This window comes from Cyanistes caeruleus, chromosome 1 (assembly GCF_971803275.1).
Source record: "Cyanistes caeruleus chromosome 1, bCyaCae1.hap1.1, whole genome shotgun sequence".
NCBI classification, from domain to species: domain Eukaryota; kingdom Metazoa; phylum Chordata; class Aves; order Passeriformes; family Paridae; genus Cyanistes; species Cyanistes caeruleus.
This window is the reverse complement of record NC_141701.1, coordinates 69,683,768-69,704,304: the sequence shown is the minus strand read 5'-3', so window position 1 is coordinate 69,704,304 and position 20,537 is coordinate 69,683,768. Positions and strand designations below refer to the sequence as shown.

Genomic DNA, 20,537 nt, shown 5'->3' with positions numbered 1-20,537 from the left:
TATAGAAAGAGAGATTTTGGCCAACAAAATGATGTTTTTCAGCCTAATGAAGAAGTATTTTTTCACCAAAATCACTGGATTAGAAAAGAGAGAAATAACAGCCAGGATTATTTTTTTTCTACATAAAACATCATACAATTCTGTGGAGAGAAGAGGAATGAATACTGGCATGAACTTGCCTGAATCTTGATCCTTTTTCCTTAATGTTAAAGTTTCCTCTGTTCATAGCAGATCAAATTTACTAGCATTTATGTCATCACATGTTGTAAGGCTATGGCAAATTTACACCTAAATTATTCTTACTGCAAGCACTTGTCACCTATGGGATTAAAATGAAAAGGATTTATCCAAAAAAGTAATAACAGTTTTCCCAGACACCTTTTTTGTTTGAATGGTTTTTAATCATAGCTTCTGACTCTAGTTATTGTCTTCTATTACTCAGCAATCCTAATCCTGTTGTTCCAGAAACACAACTGTCACTCTTTAAATATCCTTAAATTCTTCCTTCCATCCTTCCCTACCCTGCTTTCTTTATCAGTGTTTGTACTCTGCTTTCCCATTGTTGTTGCTTACCCCATAGAACTGCAAACCAAAAATTTGGATTCAGTATAGCCCTCAGAGTCTTCCTGCCAAGTGGAGAATGTTGCATTTCCTGTTCATTTTTATCCATTGAGTTGAGTTACTTACTTTTACAATTGTTTTGGGCAAATCCCTATGAAGTGGATTCATTTTAACTTTCATTCCAATTAACCTGATTGTCAGAAAGCCAGAAATGCAAAAAATCGCAGAGACCTAGAATCAGATTTGTAATATTGTTTGGGTTCCCAGGTCTCTGGGTGCCTTGTATTTGTTTTACTGATATTCACTGTTCATTGCTCCACATGTTACAAACTCCCCACATTGCCCATAGAATTATAGTTGAGGTCATAGCATTTGTTATTTAGTGATTTTATGCCTGCTGTTTTAGAAGTGAACTCCTTTCATGTGATTGTTTCTTTGACACATTATTTGTTCTGTAACCAAACTGAGTGGCATCCTGTATTGTTTCTTTCAGCCGGTAATATTAAAATAGAAACTCAGAGTGATGAAGAGAATGGGCGTGCCTGTGAATTGAATGGGGAAGAATGTGCAGAGGATTTACGAATGCTTGATGCCGCAGGAGAGAAAATGAATGGCTCACACAATGGCTCAGGCAGCAAAGCTTTGTCAGGAGTTGGAGGCATTCGACTTCCTAATGGAAAGCTAAAATGTGATATCTGTGGGATAATTTGCATCGGTCCCAATGTGCTCATGGTTCACAAACGAAGCCACACTGGTAAGGCCTGCCATAGTTTTTCCTGTAGTTGACAAGAAATGGCCAAATATTAGTAACTAAGACTTATTTTCTGTATCATGCACGTGTTGCCTCTTGTAAGGTAATGTAGCATTGATGAGCCTTTGGAAATCAGTTATTTTGGTACATTCTTTTGGCCTTCACCAGAATTGAGACTTATTCATGGAAGTCCATCTATTGGGCTAGAAATTATGCTGTTTGTTTGGTTTGAAAGAAAAAAAAAATTAAAAATCAAATTTAAAAGAAAATTAAACAAGTCTTGTTTAATTTCTAAGAAATTTTTAAGAACTGCTGAGGAAAAACCCATTAGTAGCTAACTCTGAAATTAACCCAGTTGTAATGTTTCCAACAAAACAGCAAAGCTCATTATGGATCAGTGATTATAATAGTGATTGGAAAAATACATATTAAGAGAACTGTATTGACAGATTTAGTCAAAAAACACTTATATTTCATGTCCAGTGTTTCACGAAGTAAAAACAGGTATTGTCATGGGTCAAATGTGCACTGAACGGAACACTAAAAGAGACATGTAAATTTTTGTGTTCCATAGGGATGACTTTTCATTGTAAAGTGTTGTGAATATTCTTGCCTCAATTTTCTAATTCTGATTAGTCTCAAAGAGGGCCACAAATGAAGAGGCTGAAACAAATGAAAAAGTAAAGAGTGAGTCTCACCTTGCCTGATGTCTAAAAGTTAGGCTTCCAATCTAAACTTAAATGTCATTCATGGATAAAAGAGAAGAACTAAACTGTACTGTTGTTTCACAGAAGTTGCTTTGAAAATAAATTGGGGATTTGGCATTTTTACATGAATATTCCAATGAGAGGCAATTTTAAAATATTTTTAAGGTAAGAATGTCTTACAGTTACATTAGGCTGAAATAGTCACAGATAAACACGTAGATACTTTCTTCCTTAAAGTCTTTCTTAAATAACTTTCCCAGAATTACTAAGTAATGAGATTAACAAAATGCTTTCAGAGTTAAATGGAGAGTATTCACGAAAAGCCCCTGAGTGTATTACATTGCCTTCAGTGTTACTGTCTGTCACAGTAACTGTGTCTGTTCAAGCTATGTAAGCCTTCGATCTACTAGTGTAACATAGATTAGCCATGCTCAGAAGCAATGCTGTTACATTGCCTGCTTCAAAGTACTCTTCAATTGTATGTAATAAATCCCTCTGTCAGGGAAGAGCAGATAATTATTGGAAAAGCCACAACTAGTACTCAGAAGAGATGCTGTAGCCTACCTCCTAGATATAACAAAGTGCTTGTTGATCCTTTCCCTTTCCTTTCCTTTCCTTTCCTTTCCTTTCCTTTCCTTTCCTTTCCTTTCCTTTCCTTTCCTTTCCTTTCCTTTCCTTTCCTTTCCTTTCCTTTCCTTTCCTTTCCTTTCCTTTCCTTTCCTTTCCTTTCCTTTCCTTTCCTTTCCTTTCCTTTCCTTTCCTTTCCTTTCCTTTCCTTTCCTTTCCTTTCCTTTCCTTTCCTTTCCTTTCCTTTCCTTTCCTTTCCTTTCCTTTCCTTTCCTTTCCTTTCCTTTCCTTTCCTTTCCTTTCCTTTCCTTTCCTTTCCTTTCCTTTCCTTTCCTTTCCTTTCCTCTTCCCTCCTCGAGTCTCCTTCCTTCCCTCCCCTCCTTTTTCTTTCTTTTCTATAAAATTAAAATGTAAAATGACTTCTATGTGAGGCGTTTTAAACAGAGCCTCGGGCTGAAGAGGAGGCTGTAGTGGTTGAAACAATACGTTGCAACTTGCAATGTATTTAGAGGTAGAAGTCTTGGTGCTTGTTTAAGCAGACTGCTCTTTTGTTAAAAAGCCCCCACTGTTGCTGGATCAGAGGAGCTGTTTCAGGTTCCTAAGGGTCCATGGCAGTGTTTGCACCCAGGCTGAATGACCTGTGTATGTGAGGACATACCTGACTTTAGGGAGGGGGTGGGCACAGCTGCCTTTGTTTTTCCTACACTCCTTGGTACCCAGCCTGCTGTCTTTGAGGGTGAACTGGGCTGCCTGGTCCCTGTGACAATATCCCCAGGGGCCACCTCACTCAGTGCCGGGACATTTCCCTAGCACAGACCTTCAGCTCCCTGAACTTCTTGCCTGGCAGAGAGACCCATTTGCCTGCCAAGGGTGCTTTGGGTGCTACACACAAGGATTGTCATTTGAAGATTTCTCCACCCTTTGCAGAGCTCTTCCCTTCCCAACTAGACCCTCTCTTTAATAAGGGAATGTAGTTCAAGCCTACAGTGGAAGCACCTCACAAGGGGCACTTTGCTCAGGAGATCCCCTTCCTTTATACTTAATAAAGCTAAAAGGTGTGAAGTTTTATCCCTGGGTCCTTCCATGGAAAGAATGCCTTTGCTTTCCCACCTACCTCATCCTCAGCTCCAATCCTGAGCAGCCTCTTTGAATGAGCTCAGGTGGTTTTTCAGGGGCTGGCAAAGGAGTGGTAATTCAGAGCTGGTAGTTTAAAATAAGGGGATGTAATGGGGAAACAGTGGTGACTGCTTTTCCTTTCAGCTGTGCTGTGAAAATTAAAGTCAAAATGGGATATACTGTTACAGACATTTAACTTACTATGCCGAAGCCCATTTCAATACATGCCTAGTGAAGGAATAAGCCTCATAAATGAATTACTTTGCTGCTAATTCATGTAAAACCTGCATATGCAGTGAGGTTTTCTTAAATAAATATCTGATAAGTGAACAAAACTCTAGCACACTAAATGCCAAAATAAAATGACTGCCTGACCTGATAAAAGACATAATTGCTTTTAATGAATACACCTCTCAAGTGCTGATATGCAGAGCAGCACTGATATTTCTGCCCTCTCCTGTCTGCAGGCAGCTGTACAGCACTGACTGCTTCCTAGCACCTTGCCTGTTGCTTGTATCTTCAGAGCAAATCCCAACTCATAGATGCCCAACTCTTCTCACTTCCCTTTCAGTTCATTTTCTCCAGCTTGCCACTGACTTGTTTGGTGTTTAAGAAAAAGGAGATCTTGAAAGGAGAAAGAAACTCCTGCTCCCTGATGCTGAAACCTCAGGCTATATTCAGGCTTCTCTTGCTCACTCTGCATATATTTGCATATACATGGCTATCTGTGTATGTGTGTGCATAGGTGTATATAAAAGTTAAGTTACCAGTTAGTTCACTCACATCTTGTTACTTGGTTCTGAATGCCTCGGATTTACTTAGAGAGCTCTGCAGGTCTCTAAGCATTAGGTGATCTTATCATTGCTTAAGAAATTAGAAGTATTTTAATTAAGATTATAAGTATTCTTCACTGAATAAGTAATCCAGGGCCCAAGCTCCTACTAAGGCTTGCAAATCACTGCAATGGTGATAATTGCTGATTGAATTCAGGGTTCCATTGCAGTTTTTGTTCCTGGGCCTATATTTGGTCATGACTATGTGCCCAGGACAGGTACGTAGTATTCAGACCTGGAGATGATGAGACACTGTTTAGAAAAAGAGTAATTATATATTTTTTCTTTCCATCCAGTTCCATCCACATTTTTGGAGGTATCACCACACCCAGTAACCTTCCATCAGTGACTGTCAGTGTCCTGGCAGGTCTGGGAGTTCTGCTGGGCTCATAAAGGAGGCATTCCTCACCCCAGTAGTTGCAGCATGGTCAGCTAAGGGCCAGCCAAGCTACACATAGCTTCAGCGTCAGTTTCCCTTCTACAGCAACATGAGTTCAGGCTTCCTTACATCTGATCCCAGTCTAAGTTCTGTGAAGTATTTGGTGTGCAGCAGTCTCATTTGAAATGCTCCTTCTGTCTTTTCCACCTAGTGAAAGGCTCCACCCTGTACTTGGGAGAGCTGTAGGCTAGAGATACAGTTCATTCTTACTTCGCTTTGCATTTCATTCCTGGAGTACTTTTATGGTTCTTGTTTTGTCTTCTTATGGTCCTCTGTGTCAAAATAACAGGAATGAATGCTAGAAAAGCTGCTTTGTAAGAATTAACTATTTCTCCTGAATGTGTCCCCCTTGCTGAGCTGACTTCTTCTACTTACTATTTCAGTCCATTTCTGTAAAAAACTTTCTGCACTAAGTAACTGCCCCAAAGATTAAGAAGTACAGAGACGCCTGTTTTCTTTTCTCCCTAATTATACCATGCATGGCTTAAGTACATTGCAAAGTCCTATCAGGCTTATCCTGGCATTTTTGCATGCCATCCCAGCTGAACCAGATGTGGGAATAGTTTAGATAAACAGAGATACTTGATGGACAAAGTGAGCTCATTTACCTTGATAGGCACTATGCTGCTCTGCTTAAAAGTGACCAATGAAAATGTCTTGCCATAAAGGGGATTAATTTTGCTGTTTGATGAATGCCAGCCCTGAAGGCAGAGTTTTCATATTTTTGGGTTGGGACAGTGCTGCTCTCTAATTGATCTTCAGCTGTTCTGCTGCATTACCCAGATGTCAAAAATTATTATGCTGCACGTATATGGACATATATGGACATAAAAGTTTATCCTAGGTGTGCAAAATGATACATGATATTTAAATGAGAGAGAAGAAATAATTTAATTTTTTTTATTTTAGTATTTTAACTTTAGCGCTGAAATCTTAAACACAGTGTTATTTCTACACACAAAAAAAATCAAAACTAAGAACAAGTAATTTTTGGGATGTCTCTAATGTTGATGCATTATAATTACTACAACAGGATGATGCCTAAGAGAAACAAAGTTCAGCAAATGTGTTTTAAAGACTAGTTTGACTTAGTTGAGAGCATGCAAAAGCAGTTCTTGCTGATAGAAAGCTCTTATGTGTAATTTTTCTTTTATTCCTATCTGGTACAACTGGAAATGTATTTTATTTCCCACTGATTTCAGAAAAGAACTCATGCATCTGAAATTAAAAAAAAAAACAAACCCAAAAACAAGAAAGAAAACAAAAAACCCCAAACTAATAAAATATCATATTGATTTTAAACAACACTAAAAAGCAAACAACAGCCATATTAATTGATAATTGCAAAGGCTTTGATCCACTTCCTTGATAATAGGCACCAGTTTAGACAAATCAAGGCTGTGTCTCTTCAAGTTTTTCCACATCTGTCCAAACCATCAGAGACTGTTTGTGCAGCTCCTATGTTCATACCTTACCTAGAGAAGTGTTGAACTTAGGTATGGAAGTACAGAGCTTCCTTTGCACTGTCTTAACTTCTGTGATTTTACTCTCTACCTTTCTCTCTTTTCTCTGCTTCTTTCCTGATTTGGCTGCTTAGGGACAGACAGGTAATGGAGAAGAAATTGAAAGGGAAAATACAGGGAAAATGTAAATGAAAAGAAGTTATTATAACTGTTATAATGAAGTGCCTTTCATTTAAATATAAGAATGTAACGCTGAAATGAACTTGTGATCCTGAAATGCATTTTTAATGAGTTTCCTTTTTATTTTGCTGCTTCAGTGGCATATTTTAAAGACCCTTTGAAAAAAGCCACATTAAAACCCCACCAAATGCCACAACATGCAAAATTGGATATTGGTTTATTCCAAAACTGCTGATCAGGAAGAGTGGCTCTTCAACACAAAATGTTGCAGTCACTTTATTTAAATGAGTTTGAATTTGCATTGTGATGTGCCATTCTGATTTAGAAAAAAAAAATTAGATTTTCAGATCAAATTGACCCAGCCAGTGAAGCATTAAGAAACTGGCAGGTTTAGTCTGAAAGCCTCATGTTATATCAAACTTGCAGCCGGTGGAAGTCACAGAGCAGCAGTGAGAAAACAACTTTCTCCCTGAAATCTTTCTCTTGTTACCACATAAGATTTTTTTGTTCTCACATATTTTCTCCTTCTTCCCATAGGAGAACGCCCTTTCCAGTGCAATCAGTGTGGAGCTTCCTTTACGCAGAAGGGCAACCTTCTGCGCCACATAAAGCTGCACTCAGGTGAAAAGCCCTTCAAGTGTCACCTGTGTAACTATGCTTGCCGCCGCAGGGATGCCCTCACGGGACACCTGAGGACTCACTCAGGTAAGTGAAGATTTGGGAATAACCAGGGCTGCTTATCACCATACCCACTGAGGAGATGGGGGTGGCCACTGTCCTGAGAGCTCTTCTCACACTGAGGATCTGAATATCCCCATCTTGGGGTTAACCAAGCTGTGAGCTGGCCACAGCGTGTTATCAACAAAGAAATTACTAAACATATGTCACACCCACAGCCCTTCACCAGAAGAACTGGGATTTTTACCATACTTCTTGGCTGATTCAAAGTTTCTATATTAGAGATTCATCTTACAAGCCTCATGTGAATAATCCATTTCATAGAAGTACAAAAATGACTTAAGTTGATAAATGTTTTAAGGTTAGGGATAACATAAAGTTGAAACACAGTCTTGTATTCATCTTCAGCCTAAGGAATGAACACTGCTTACAGCATTTAGCAGGAGTTGTTTGTTGCACATTGTTATTACAACTACTTTGAAAGAGAGAGTGGGGAGAAGGTAGAGGGTGGGAGAAAGAAAGTTAATAATTCCACAAAAGAGGACTCTGGAGTTTTTCCATGTCTCTCTCAACAGTGATAGGGAGACATGAATAAATATTTTTGAATAGATGCACTTCCCCCATTACCATGAACCTCTCATTGACAGAAGCCACAGTCACATACCTTCTGTGAAGTAAAACCAATTTAGCACATTTAAAGTGCCTTTAAAAGCAGAGTGCCCTCTCATCTAGTTTCCCAAGCTGCAAATGCAAAATGTTATTTGGATGGGAGACCTCCAATACACATTTCTGGAATTGACACTGGTAATGTTACTGTGAAAGTTGAGTTTGGTTTCTGGGTAGCAGAAGGGGAGCTCTCAAAGTGATTTTTTTGTGCTCCAAAAAATTAGGGAAATTCTTCTCTAGCACACGTATTGAATAATAAGATCCTTAGACTTGATCCCAGATTTCCAAAATAATTTCCATTTCTATAATTTCCATTTCTCCTTTTTTTTCCCAGCCTGATTGAGGAGGACACATATAGTATTTTTCCTCCCTGTCCCTTGTTATTATTGATTTTCATGAATGCACAATTTGAAACATAGCTTTTCATATATATATATATATAAAATCTCACCTAGATGCTCCTGGCAAACACTGATAATTCCGTAGTTAAAGAGACAATGCTTAAACTATAGATAATGATTATTTCCTGAAATTGGCAAATTGACACCAATATATTATAAAAGAAGTTGTATGTCTGAATCTGATTTTCACCTAAGAATCCATAAATAAAATTCAGAAATTAAACTGTGTAACTATGTAAAATTGTGAAATCACATATAAAATTACAGCCCTATTGTGTTAAGACAGAAAATTAAAGTCCAGAAGTACACAGAACAGTATTTTTGGTGAAAAATTCCTAGAACTAGCTAGATCTGGATTGGTGTAATACAGAAAATAAATTATCATGCCATTTATCTTGAATTTCCAGAAGCAGAAAACATCCAAAATCTAAGATCTTCTTAAAAGAGTTTATCTGTTGTTCTGGTTCTGTCTACACCAGAACTGACCTCCAAACAAGCAAGTCTCTACCTGCACCACCAATTCATCCACTGGCAGTCTCTGTGCGACTGGACACTAAAGAAACTCCTCCCAGACCTTTAAAGGTGTCTCAGTTTCTAACATGTGTAGATGCAGTTTTTAAAGATTTAATGTCACAGTCTTTATCTGATCTGAATCATCTAAAATCAGTTTGCAGCACCCATAGAATTAGCCCTTTGATGTAAAGATATGCAAACAATTTTCCATTAGTTGTTTTTCACTTAGATTTTTAAACTGATGAAATCTTCCTTCACCACAGCATGTATTTATTTTTGGGGTGGACTTTTTATCTCTTGTCCTTACCATTGCTAATATGCTGTTGAATGTCTCATCTGAATCTCATAATAAATTGTGTTTTCTCCAGTTGGCAAACCCCATAAGTGTGGATACTGTGGTCGCAGTTACAAACAGCGGAGCTCTTTGGAAGAACATAAAGAACGTTGTCATAACTACCTTCAAACCATGAATCTCTCAAGCAGCATCTATCCAGGTAATAAAAGCGTCCATTTGGGGAATACTGCTGTCCTGTTATAAATGCAGAGAAAGGAGGACAGAAGAATCGATAGTACCATTTGTGGCAACTTTTGCATTGGAGAGTCAGGCACATCCCCCGTATGTATGGTACTGTGTCTGGATTTACTCTTTATTTGATAAACATTTGACTGTTTTTTCACTTTGTTTAGCTCCAATAAAAAGCCAAAGCACAATTCAAACATGTAGCAAAACACTTGCAAGGCTTGGAAAACATCATTTTGTCATCTCAAGACAATATGGTTACATCACCTCACCACCTTCTCTTGGAGGCCTAAATTGCAATACACTTGTGGATGTATTTTTAATCAAGACCTAATTCCAGTGTTCTAGATAGGGCTGAATAATCTACACTGCACATCTCCTCCCCTTCCCTTTAAGCACGGCTTAAAGGGCTCACTTGACCACTGGGATCAACTCATCTAACAAGGATGAGCTATCAGGCTTTGATTTTATTCTGCCAAGCAAGAGGACATAAAGCCAGAGATACTTAATTTAGGCAGTTCGACTTGAGACAAATTAGCCAGAATGGCTAATAATTTGTTGACAACCTTCTTCCCAAGCTTCCTTTTGAAAGAAAATTGGGGGGAGGTAAGGACCTGTGTTGAGACTGGTGTAATAATGAAGGTAAAGCCCATTTCTGGGAGAATATCAAAAAACTATGCTCAGAAAGAGAGGAAGCAGATATTGGAGCTTGGATTATATTTTTTAACAAAGATCCAGATGATCTGTAAGGACTGATCACAGTGATTAGCCATGCAAAGTCCTCTTGCATGTGCAGTTTAAGATGGAGAAGATCCAGCTTCTCTGGTGGAGTTTAAACCCAGCCAGTAAGTTCCATTTCCTACATATCTTTTTAATCCTGTCATTTATATGTTACTTAGTTTGTCAAATGACAAAATGGAAAGTTCTCTCTGCCCTCTTTGCAATGATGCTTCATTTAATATTTTATATCTGTACAGAACCTGAATATGTTTTTACAAGCTATCAAATAATGTAAAGTATATGCACATAATGATAGCAGTGAATACAACTGAGATGCTTCTGCAGACAGCATGTTAGATCAGTATCCCTTCTAATTTTATTTAGGGGCTGCAGAATATATGAATAGAAAACCTCAATGTAATAATATACAGAAAGCAGCAATAATTATTTCTCAAAGAGGTAACAGGATTTAGAAGCAAATATTCTGGTTTGGGATTTCAGTCTTCAATGTCTGGCACATCAATTTAAGTGCCTGCACACTGAATTTGAAAATCTGTGTGAATGAGTGGCTGAACTACTATGAAACTCTTAATAAGATGAAACTGATGTCAGGAATCATAAACTTTAATGCGAAATTAAACAGTTTTAGAGACTGACCCTTGTTTATATCAAATTCTGACAAGAGAGCTTGTACTAGTTACAACTAAATATCTAATAACTCAGTGGGATAAAAACTTGAGGAATTAATTAATGCTTTGAAATAATAATTTCTTGTATATACGTTAAAATGTATGTATTTCTTCTTGTATATTCTTCTTGTATTCTTGTATATTCCATATTTGACATAATAGGACTGCTTTTGAAAATTAGAAAAAAAAATTAAATTAACTAAAGAGTTTTAATCTCATATTCAGCCAAAGACTTCATGCTTAAAGAAATTTAGTCCTCAGTTAACAAGTCAATGCTATACTGTTCTAAAAAATGAAACTTTCTTGCATTTTTCCTAGTATTTTGCATGATGAAAATGTAGAAAAAACAGTTGAGAATGAGTGGATGTCCTGTGAATTTTACTGTATTCTATGTCTCTAGAAAAGCTAGTAATTATAATACTACTGTTCTTAAACTATTTCAAGGTGTGATGTGAATCTGTTAGAGCCATATTCTGACCCCTTTTTCCCCAGCCTCAAAAAAAGTTGGTACAAAAGTATCTGCTAGAGCATCTGATTTGACATTCTGCCACAGCAAGATTGCTTTTTACAGCATTTTTAAAATACTTCATGCAGTATACATAGAAAAATATCAGTAGGGAGAACCTAAACTTGTAGAAGCTTTCCCTCAGCTTCTAAATCTAACAAATGTAATTGAGGAAGACCTTAAATAAGAGAGAGTAAAAGGGAGTAAGAGGAACAAGAAATTTTAACTTGTGTTTTCTCTCTTTAAGAGAGGAAAATATAGCACAAAATTGGAACTTGACAAATTTAATGGCAAAATATTTATTTTAGAGGACTATAATCTCACTGTCCATGTCAAATTCTTCTCTTAGAGATATTAGCAGAGTTTTGCATTTGAGTTGACTGGAAGTGTGCTGAAGTCTTACCAGGCTTAAATAAAACAGCAGGAGAAGTAGTTTATGAAGTTTTGAAAGGTTCAATTACAGTTTTTCAGTCACTGGGAATTTTTGTTTGAAAAGATAAAATTATTTTTTTCAGTTCATAGACACCAAATTATAAAGAAATAGTTATTAATTTGGTAGAAAATTTCAGAGGGTTTCAGTTGCAAGTGCTGGGGATTAGTACATGATTCAATTTGCCCCCTTTTTAATAATAGTTTTAGAAGTTTGAAAGTTTGACTGTTGAATACATGACTTACCCTCTCTTGAACCAATTAGAAGAGGAACGCCACTATATCCTAATCAGATATTTCCTGATCATTGCAACTTTTAACTAAATGCTTAGTCTTTTGTGTCCCTGTTGAATGTTTGCTTTAAAACATTCTCTCTAAGTCTCTTCCTGAGGTGGTACCTGGAAGCCTTGCTCAGCATGAGATGCTGGTGTGTGCTTGTTCAATGGTGGCTATGTACCATAAACACCTTTTACTCTTCTGCACCTTCATGACTAAATTCTTCTCATTGCCTGCATTGGTCACAATCTTTAGTGTCTTATGGGACTGGAACAAAATTCCATGAAACTCCCTGTAACTGTCATTGGCACTGGCATTTTCATTGTCATTATCACTGTCACTGTAGTATGTGATGCTGCAGCAGGGACTCAGGAACCAGTTGTGTACTCAGTTTGGTTGCAGGGCATTGCTGAATAGGACACTTCACCTGCTCCTCACAGTTATCCACCAGAACTGATTTCATGTATGTCAGGGACAACAAAATTTTCACAATCATCCTTTTATGGCAGGGGTATATTGTTAGAATAACACTGGATTGCAATGATGTGCTCTCAGCTATTGAGAAACACCCAGGTACCAGAGTAATGGGCCCTGTGAACCAATAAATCCAGTGATAAAATAAATACTCAGCAGGCACAGAAGGAAAAATGTAGCAGAAGGGATCACTTAATTGAAACAGCTCAAATAATCAAAGTATAAAAATCATCTTTTGCATCTTCAATAGCAACTGAAAAGTTCAGGAAAAATGTCCATATCTTATTAGCAGATAAAAGTAAACTCCTTTTTCTCCCTTGACAAACAAACAAAAAAGCCTCCAAACCCCACCAGCAAAACAGTTGTGCTGTGATCTCAGTGCATTCACCTTCCCATTAGATGCTAGAAGTCAGAAATACCTTTCCATACATTTTTCACAGTCATTGTTTGACAGTGCATTTTCATACATCCCTTTTGTTTCTGCAGGAAAGTACTGAAGTAAAATATACTGAAAGTGAGATAGCCTCCTTTTTCTAAAGCCTCACAGTTAAGCCTCTAATTCTACAGTCTCAGCAGCAGTGGGAGGTTGGGAAACGTGTTTGGTTATTGGAAAGCAGTGTTCCACTGAAGGTGTGATTTTATAAATTAAAATTGTTAAAGTCTAAAATACCATCAAGGAGGTATTGAAATATTTGCTATAGGATAAAAGGGGCTGGAGACAAGGATTGGTGTAGCTTCCACTGCTGGAGTTGAGAAGTTTATCCATTTTTCCTGCTGAGGAAGCAACTATCATACGGGGGTCTCACTGGGAGAGGCGTGGAAGGACATTGCGGGGGATTTCAGTGGTAGAGTGGAAAGATGAACTTCATTTGTGTCTGTGATAAAGTTAGGACCTAATTTATTCACAGAAATGCCGAGTCACTGTAGAACAAGGGTGGAGTGATTATGTGACATTCAGGCAGAAACCTTGCCTCTCACTTTTGTGTCCTAAATGAGGAAAACATGAGCATGTACATAGATTAATCAGCATGAGGGAATTTGTTACTGAGAGTCAGAATTGTCCTGTGTCTCATATGCTGAGCTCCTTTGTCCAGCTGCTTGGGAGCTAAAAGACATTGACTGACATACAATAACCTAAGACAACAGTTCCATTAAAATGGAACCTGCCTAACCGTTCTGATGTCATTTGATTTCAGTCATAAAAGACGAAAGTAACCAGTGTGAAATGGCTGAAGACCTGTGCAAGATAGGGTCAGAAAGAGCCCTCGTACTGGATAGACTAGCAAGTAACGTCGCCAAACGTAAGAGCTCTATGCCTCAGAAATTTGTTGGTAAGAGTTAAACATTCGCTGTCTCTTAAAAATAAAATAAAACAAAGCCCCCTAAAAGATCACAGCATTTTTACTTTTGCTTTATAATTTTACTTGTTTTGCTAAATTAACAATACGTATCTCTATAGAAGCAGATACAGAGATGTGTTGGGAAAAAAAAAACAACCTAAGCATCTCCAGCATAAATTTCTGCATGTTTAATTTTTCACATCTGGAGATGAATTCTACGTCTTTTTCCTGCCTTTTTAAAAGCTTACGGGCCAGATAATTACAAATCTGAACAGATTCTTGAAGTTGCCCTAAGAACCTGAAGATAGGTATAGAAGTTTCCTGTTGGGATAGCATTGGACCACACCTTCAGAGTTATTTTATTCAATTCTTGAATGACATTCAGATCTGGGCATATTGGTGTTTCTGAAAGCATTTGTGAATAGTTGAGCATAGACTGGGTAATCTTCTTCCTGTTGGTAAAATCTGTTTATTTTTACAGCCTAAATTAATATGTTAATATGTTAATACTAACACTAATACGTCTGAAAACAGTACCTAAATGAAAGGACCTTTGTGTACATTCTATGAACGATGCAAAAACTTCATGCCCATTTGCACATGGCAGTTCTTGTCTTAATAATGACAAATTTGACATTAAGCCTATAAAAATGAAGGCTACATGTATTGTTCTGTTTAGTAGGCCTGTCTAAGTAGGGATTACATCAGTTTTGTGAGATCCACAGACAATATTTTGTCAGGTATGTAAGGTCATTCTTCAATAACTAAAAAGATGGGAGATCAGAGAATAGCATATACTCATATCTAGTTAGGTTTTTTTTTAATTCACTGTATATTTTTTAAAATACTATTCTCTAGGAGACAGTCAGATTAAATTTTCTGAAACAAAATGCATATTAAGAAGGTCTTCAGTCAAAAGTCAAGGCAAAAAAAAAAGAGAACAGTTTATGTGACAGAAAATGCAAATATACTTTCTTGAACAAGGAAAAAGTGAAAGAAAAATTAGTATTTCTTAGACAAGGGAAAGGGAGTTTCAGCTATGTCGGGAGGTGCAACAAAATGTTTTAAATTAAATTCCAAGGCTTTATTCAAGTCCTAAGACAAAAATCCTAAGACATCGTCAAGGATAAGAAATGCTTATGCTTATTAAAGAGCAGAAGTTGTGGTAGAGATAGATACCAAATATATATCAACTATAATATATATGTAAGGCAAAGACTTAGACACTCTAGTAACTGCATTAGGCAAGGTACCAATGCTGTGAAAGCTCCAGGAAGACCAGAAGTGCTAAAATTTAAAGGTACTATGCAATGTGTCCTTGAGTGTGGGCTGGCTGTTTAGTTCTCTTTTCCTCTGTTTACCCTGAGAAACTGTAAAGAAAGCCAGTTTAACTATGAGTTTTAGGAGGGCAGAGTTTCCTGTCAGTTTTTCAGGGTGAAGTGTAGGAAGACAACCTATTGACAGCAGATATTTGTGGAAATTTGCTGTCCTTCAAAAGGAAAATTTTCTAACAAGAAAATGCTCCCAAATCCTTTCCAAACCTCATCTGCTTCTTCATACAATAGAAAAATTCCTGATTAACACAAGGTTGGCTAGCTGGTGAGGAGAGCTTTTGGGTACATGTTTATTACTCCTGGAGATTATCATGTCATCCCAGTGCTGTGCTGAATTCCAGAGAGAAGGAGCAAATGTCACCCTTCACATAAGGGAAGGAGTGTTATCTGCTTTACTAGTTTTCTCAAGAATAAATTGAATTAATTTTAACCAAATTCACTAAAAATTAATTACCTTACAAAAATGAGATTGTTCAACAAATTCAGCCAGTTATACTGTAAAATTCTCTCTGTATTCCAAACTGGAATAGTTCCCAAACCCAAAAGAACTGGGCCATCCAGACCAGAGAGTGAGAACTTCATGAAAGGTTGACATATGGCTATAATGAAGAATAGGCAGCCAAAAGAGGGATTAAAAAATACTAAGAGAAAAGATGCCCACATGCTCTGAGTGCATTTTTACTGTTTAAATACCTCATGCAGAACCCTGAGCAGTGCAAACCTTGAAGTGCGTCAAACCATTAGCAGTTTAATTTACTTATGCTCTAATAACCACAGAAATGAGCTATTATTTTTAATGAGTGCAAGTATTACTGCATTGCCCAGATATAGAAATAGTACCTGTCTACCCTACCTTTGTGTCTGTTTCAGACACTTTGCTTGGAAACAAATTTTTCTTACGAACACTTGATCCTCCCAGCACAACTACCAACTAGTTATGCTACATAAAGCAAATACTACCCAAAAAACAGATGTTAAAATCATGCTTTTTGGATGCCCAAAATTTTGTTTATAATGAAGATCAGTTAAATTTTTCAGTGGTGTGCAATGCCCATGGAATATGAATGATTTTGACTTAATTTTTCCTCCTTGAATAAAGTGTATACATTCACGTTAAGAGAGTTTTTCTGTATTTAATTCAAGAATCTTTTGCAATGCCTACTTTGAATCTTAGGCGACTCTGCCTGAAAAGTATAACATTATAAAGGATGAATCAGGAATAAAAAATAATCTAGCCCAAATTGGCAAAATGATTGGGAAAGAAAACAAGAGAAACTGGAAGCTTGTGTAGCATAGCAGCTATAGATACTTATGCAATGCTCAGGGTATTTCTTTCTCTGCTTTCAGAGCATGGAAATGGTATGAAGCCATATCTTGTGGGCAATGTAGACCACAGGACTTCCTACACTTTAGCCCCCATCATTGCAAAAGTGCCATGCTGAAAGGTCTCTTCACTGACTTTGAATGGTCAATCTCAGTAGAAACTGTGTGGAAAATTGTTGATAAAATAATGTGCAGATCTTCTGATAAAATTTCCATGCTTCTGTTAGCATTTCTTTTGACAAATTAGGACTTTCTAAGACATACCAGTAAATTTCATGTTGATCAGGAAATCGTGATAGCACTTCACACAGATGTTTGTGGCTTTTAGTGTTTCCCCAGATCTGAAGAGCTAGAAAATCCATCCAGACTATTAACAATATGTTATTGGTAGATCATAGGAGCCTGTGAAAATATTTTACCTCTTCACATTTGCATGAATTCATTAAGGGCCTGGTAATAACTTTGATGGTTTACACTGTTAGAGAAGACTGCTCATGTTCATAAAATCAGCATCTGTACATTTCCACTCCTAAGTTTTCCCTTCTATGTTTTCCTATCTGTTCAGTAACGGGGGGAGAAATTGTAGTGAAACTCAGCTTTCATTACTGGGTTATCCAGCTAAATACACATTAGTGTTGTCTGATTTAAAAAAAAAATAAAAAAAAAAAACCAAACAGACTTACCCCTTACTTTTGGCATCCCATCAGATCCCAAAGTTACCAGTAACAAGTAATCTTGCTCTAGATAGGGCTTTCTACCTTGAAAACTATGCTCCAACTACAAATGCACTTAAATTTTTTCCAGGATTCTTGGTTACTCCTGTACACAATAACTTTTTGACACAAAATATTTAGGAACATGGGTAGCTTCTGGTAATGTCTAACATGGCTTATGGTAGGTGTGTAGGGATGGTGGCAATACATAAAATAAATTTTTTGTTGATTCTTCTCCAAATGACATGTATGTGACCACACTGCTGATGTAGGTTATTCCTAAGAAACTGAAGGTCTGAAACTAAACCATACAATTTCCAGTCTAAGAATGGACTAATAGGTATTATGGACTTATCCTTATACCTTAGGTAAAAATATTGATAATATGCTTCATGCTCTGAAGCATCAGGCCAAGCTTGCTGTGGCTGCGTGGGCACACCAGCTTCACCAGCCACAAAGGCAGTGCCTCTGCTCATTGTAGGAGGCAGATGAGAGACGTCAGTGAGAAAGGAGAAAGACATGACAAAGCACTAGATCTGTAGCTCCCATGAGTCCCTGCATAATTATTTCCAGTATTTCTTTCATGCATTTGCTTTTCCAAAGCCTTCAAATTATTTTGCATGCTAAAAAAGACCACCAACAGACCAGTTTTTTGAGCAGCTGTATTAGAGAACTGTGAATACCTTAGGTGGATCTCAGAGGTGGATTCAGTCAACTCTCTTCTTCCCTGTTTTATTGATCCATTATGTTAATTTCCTTAACCGTGTAGAAATCAGCCCTCTAACTCCTCACTGTTTTTCACTGCAGGTGACAAATGTTTGCCCGATCTTCCATATGATGCCAGCATCAACTACGAGAAGGAGAATGAGCTCATGCAGACGCACGTGATTGACCAGGCCATCAACAATGCCATCAGTTACCTGGGGGCAGAGTCCCTGCGTCCCCTTGTCCAGACACCACCAAGCGGCTCTGAGGTGGTGCCTGTCATCAGCCCCATGTATCAGCTCCACAAACCTCTCGGGGACAATCAGATTCGCTCCAACCTCCCTCAGGACAGCACGGTGGAAAACTTGTTGCTGCTTTCCAAAGCCAAGTCTGTCTCCTCTGAACGAGATGTCTCTCCCAGCAACAGCTGCCAAGACTCAACAGATACAGAGAGCAATAATGAGGAGCGCAGTGGATTGATCTACCTGACAAACCACATAGGTGCTCATGCAAGAAATGGCATCTCTATAAAAGAAGAAAACAGGCAATACGATGTCTTGAGAGCAGGTAGTGACAATTCCCAGGATGCCTTCAAAGTGATCAGCAGCAATGGGGAGCAAGTAAGGGTTTACAAGTGTGAACACTGTCGAGTCCTTTTCTTGGATCATGTGATGTATACAATCCATATGGGATGCCATGGGTTCCGTGATCCTTTTGAATGCAACATGTGTGGCTACCACAGCCAGGACAGGTATGAATTCTCTTCCCACATAACTCGAGGGGAGCACCGTTTCCACATGGGTTAAGACACTGGCCTCAACACACACACATTGAGCCTCAACAGCTGCATTACTGGAGCTGCATGAGCCATGACAGAAATAAAGCAAAAGTCAGCTGGACAGTAAAAATCACAAGAGAATCAGAAGTTCAGCAATGTTCTCCCACAAGAACAGGGATTTCATTTTGGTAGCATGCATTGCTACTCAGTTTTCTAAAATGAGTTTTTACTGAAAATGTTTGATCACCAAAAACCTTTAGTAATGTAATTAGGAGCTTTTGTAGTCACATTGCTGAAAGCCTTTCTCTGAACTGATGCTTCTTGCAAGCCCCCCTTGCCAGAACTCTTAACCACACGCAGGATGCTCTACACAACGAGGACACAACAGGCAGCAGTGGCCAGGCTTTCTCTCTTAACACCCTGAGCATAGGGCTCTTCTACCAGGTGTGTGTTTTTTTGACTTCTGGTATTATTTGACTCGTTTGAGAAGATTGAACTCAACGAAAGATGGAGGGACCCATCTCAGATAACTTCATGGACAGCTGGGGTGGGATGGGAACACCCCCAGCCAGAAGGTTGTGAGTTGCTTTGGTGGTAAGAAGTAGAACATTTCCACCTGGAAGGGTGCTACTGGTATTTACATCACAACATGCCTTGTTTGTGTCACTAGGCAAACAAAAAAGAATGCAAAAGATAGAAGAAACACCTTTGTAATATACTCTGTGAAGTATGAATTGCATTTAATGTATAGAAAAAGAGTATTGTTGGCTCTTTTTGAGTAAATATTTTCTCTTCCTATACAATAAACCCCCAGTTTTTGTTAAGCAACTCCTCCTTTCTCTGCATATAAAAGTTACAATGTATTTAATTTTTCATTAAAGTTTTAGTTATTTAGGAAAGTATGATGTACAGTTGAGAAAGTAGATAGGTATATGTGTGGAGAGTCTTCTAAAGCACATTTTTCATCTTTTTAAATTTTCTGGGAAATATCCAAATGTCCCTCTCTTAGATATAAAAAAAAAAATCCCATTTTGCTTGCACAGAAGATGTCCTCTTGTAAATTTTGTGTCTCTATTCATAAGTGTTGCACTTGATTATTTTTAAAACACTGAGATTAATTAAACGAGCCAGTCAAAATTTTCAGCTGTCTTCTTTTCTCCTGGAATTTGCCATTTAATGAGGGACCAAGGTCCACAAGCTGTGGAGAGCCTTTGCTTCCTACCCAACCAGTCATTTAATGAAGTGCTTTGAGTTACTTTTCCTTCAGTAAAACTAATCTTCAGATAAAAAAAAAAAAAAAAAAGTTGGTTTTTGCAGAATGGAGACCAGAGGCTGCAGCACTTTGCAGAAAGCAGAAAAGTCCACCAAAATCTTTCTCCATGGTGGGTTCTGCTGTAGGTACTGTAGCTTCAGTTAGAATCAAAACTTCTATGACAAATAGATTTTGACTCCAAACACATCTGATAAAAAACCTCTTTTTTAATGCTTCTACGCAGCTTCCTCTTCCAAATATTTAATTTCTGTCCCTGAACACCCTCATGCTTTAAGACTGGGTAAAAAAATTTTTTGCAGCTGCATAAAAATATGTCATTGGTGCTGCAGTATTTCCTGGGCAACATTCATAAAAATGACCCATCTTATTAACTGAATTTATAAGCACTTCCACTCTGCATAAGGAATGGACATTTTACAATAAACACAGTCAAATACCAAACAAGACTAGCATTCTTGTCATACATTCACACATTTTCCATTCACAAGTGCACACAAGCGCATGTATTTACTATAAAACAGATTCGATGGGACCATTAACTGCTTGTATCTCAGCCTGAGTGGCCTGATACTGCACTTGCAGC

At 37.8% G+C, this 20,537-nt stretch overlaps 1 protein-coding gene across 50 annotated transcripts in view; it reads left to right on the top strand.

The window, feature by feature from the left end:
• IKZF1 (IKAROS family zinc finger 1) overlaps nt 1–19,818 on the top strand; it is a 104,498-nt gene extending 84,680 nt beyond the window's left edge. For 27 of the 50 annotated variants that reach the window (XM_023921829.2, XM_023921839.2, XM_086894881.1 and 24 more), the window contains 5 exons: nt 1,055–1,315; nt 7,155–7,322; nt 9,244–9,369; nt 13,685–13,819; nt 18,006–19,818. In XM_023921829.2, the coding sequence (XP_023777597.1) occupies nt 1,055–1,315; nt 7,155–7,322; nt 9,244–9,369; nt 13,685–13,819; nt 18,006–18,709 (1,394 nt within the window). In that variant the 3' untranslated portion in view covers nt 18,710–19,818. The remainder of the gene's footprint in view (nt 1–1,054; nt 1,316–7,154; nt 7,323–9,243; nt 9,370–13,684; nt 13,820–18,005) is intronic. The other 23 variants (XM_086897456.1, XM_086897322.1, XM_086896369.1 and 20 more) reach the window with 2 other exon arrangements.
• Nucleotides 19,819–20,537: the final 719 nt, after the last annotated feature.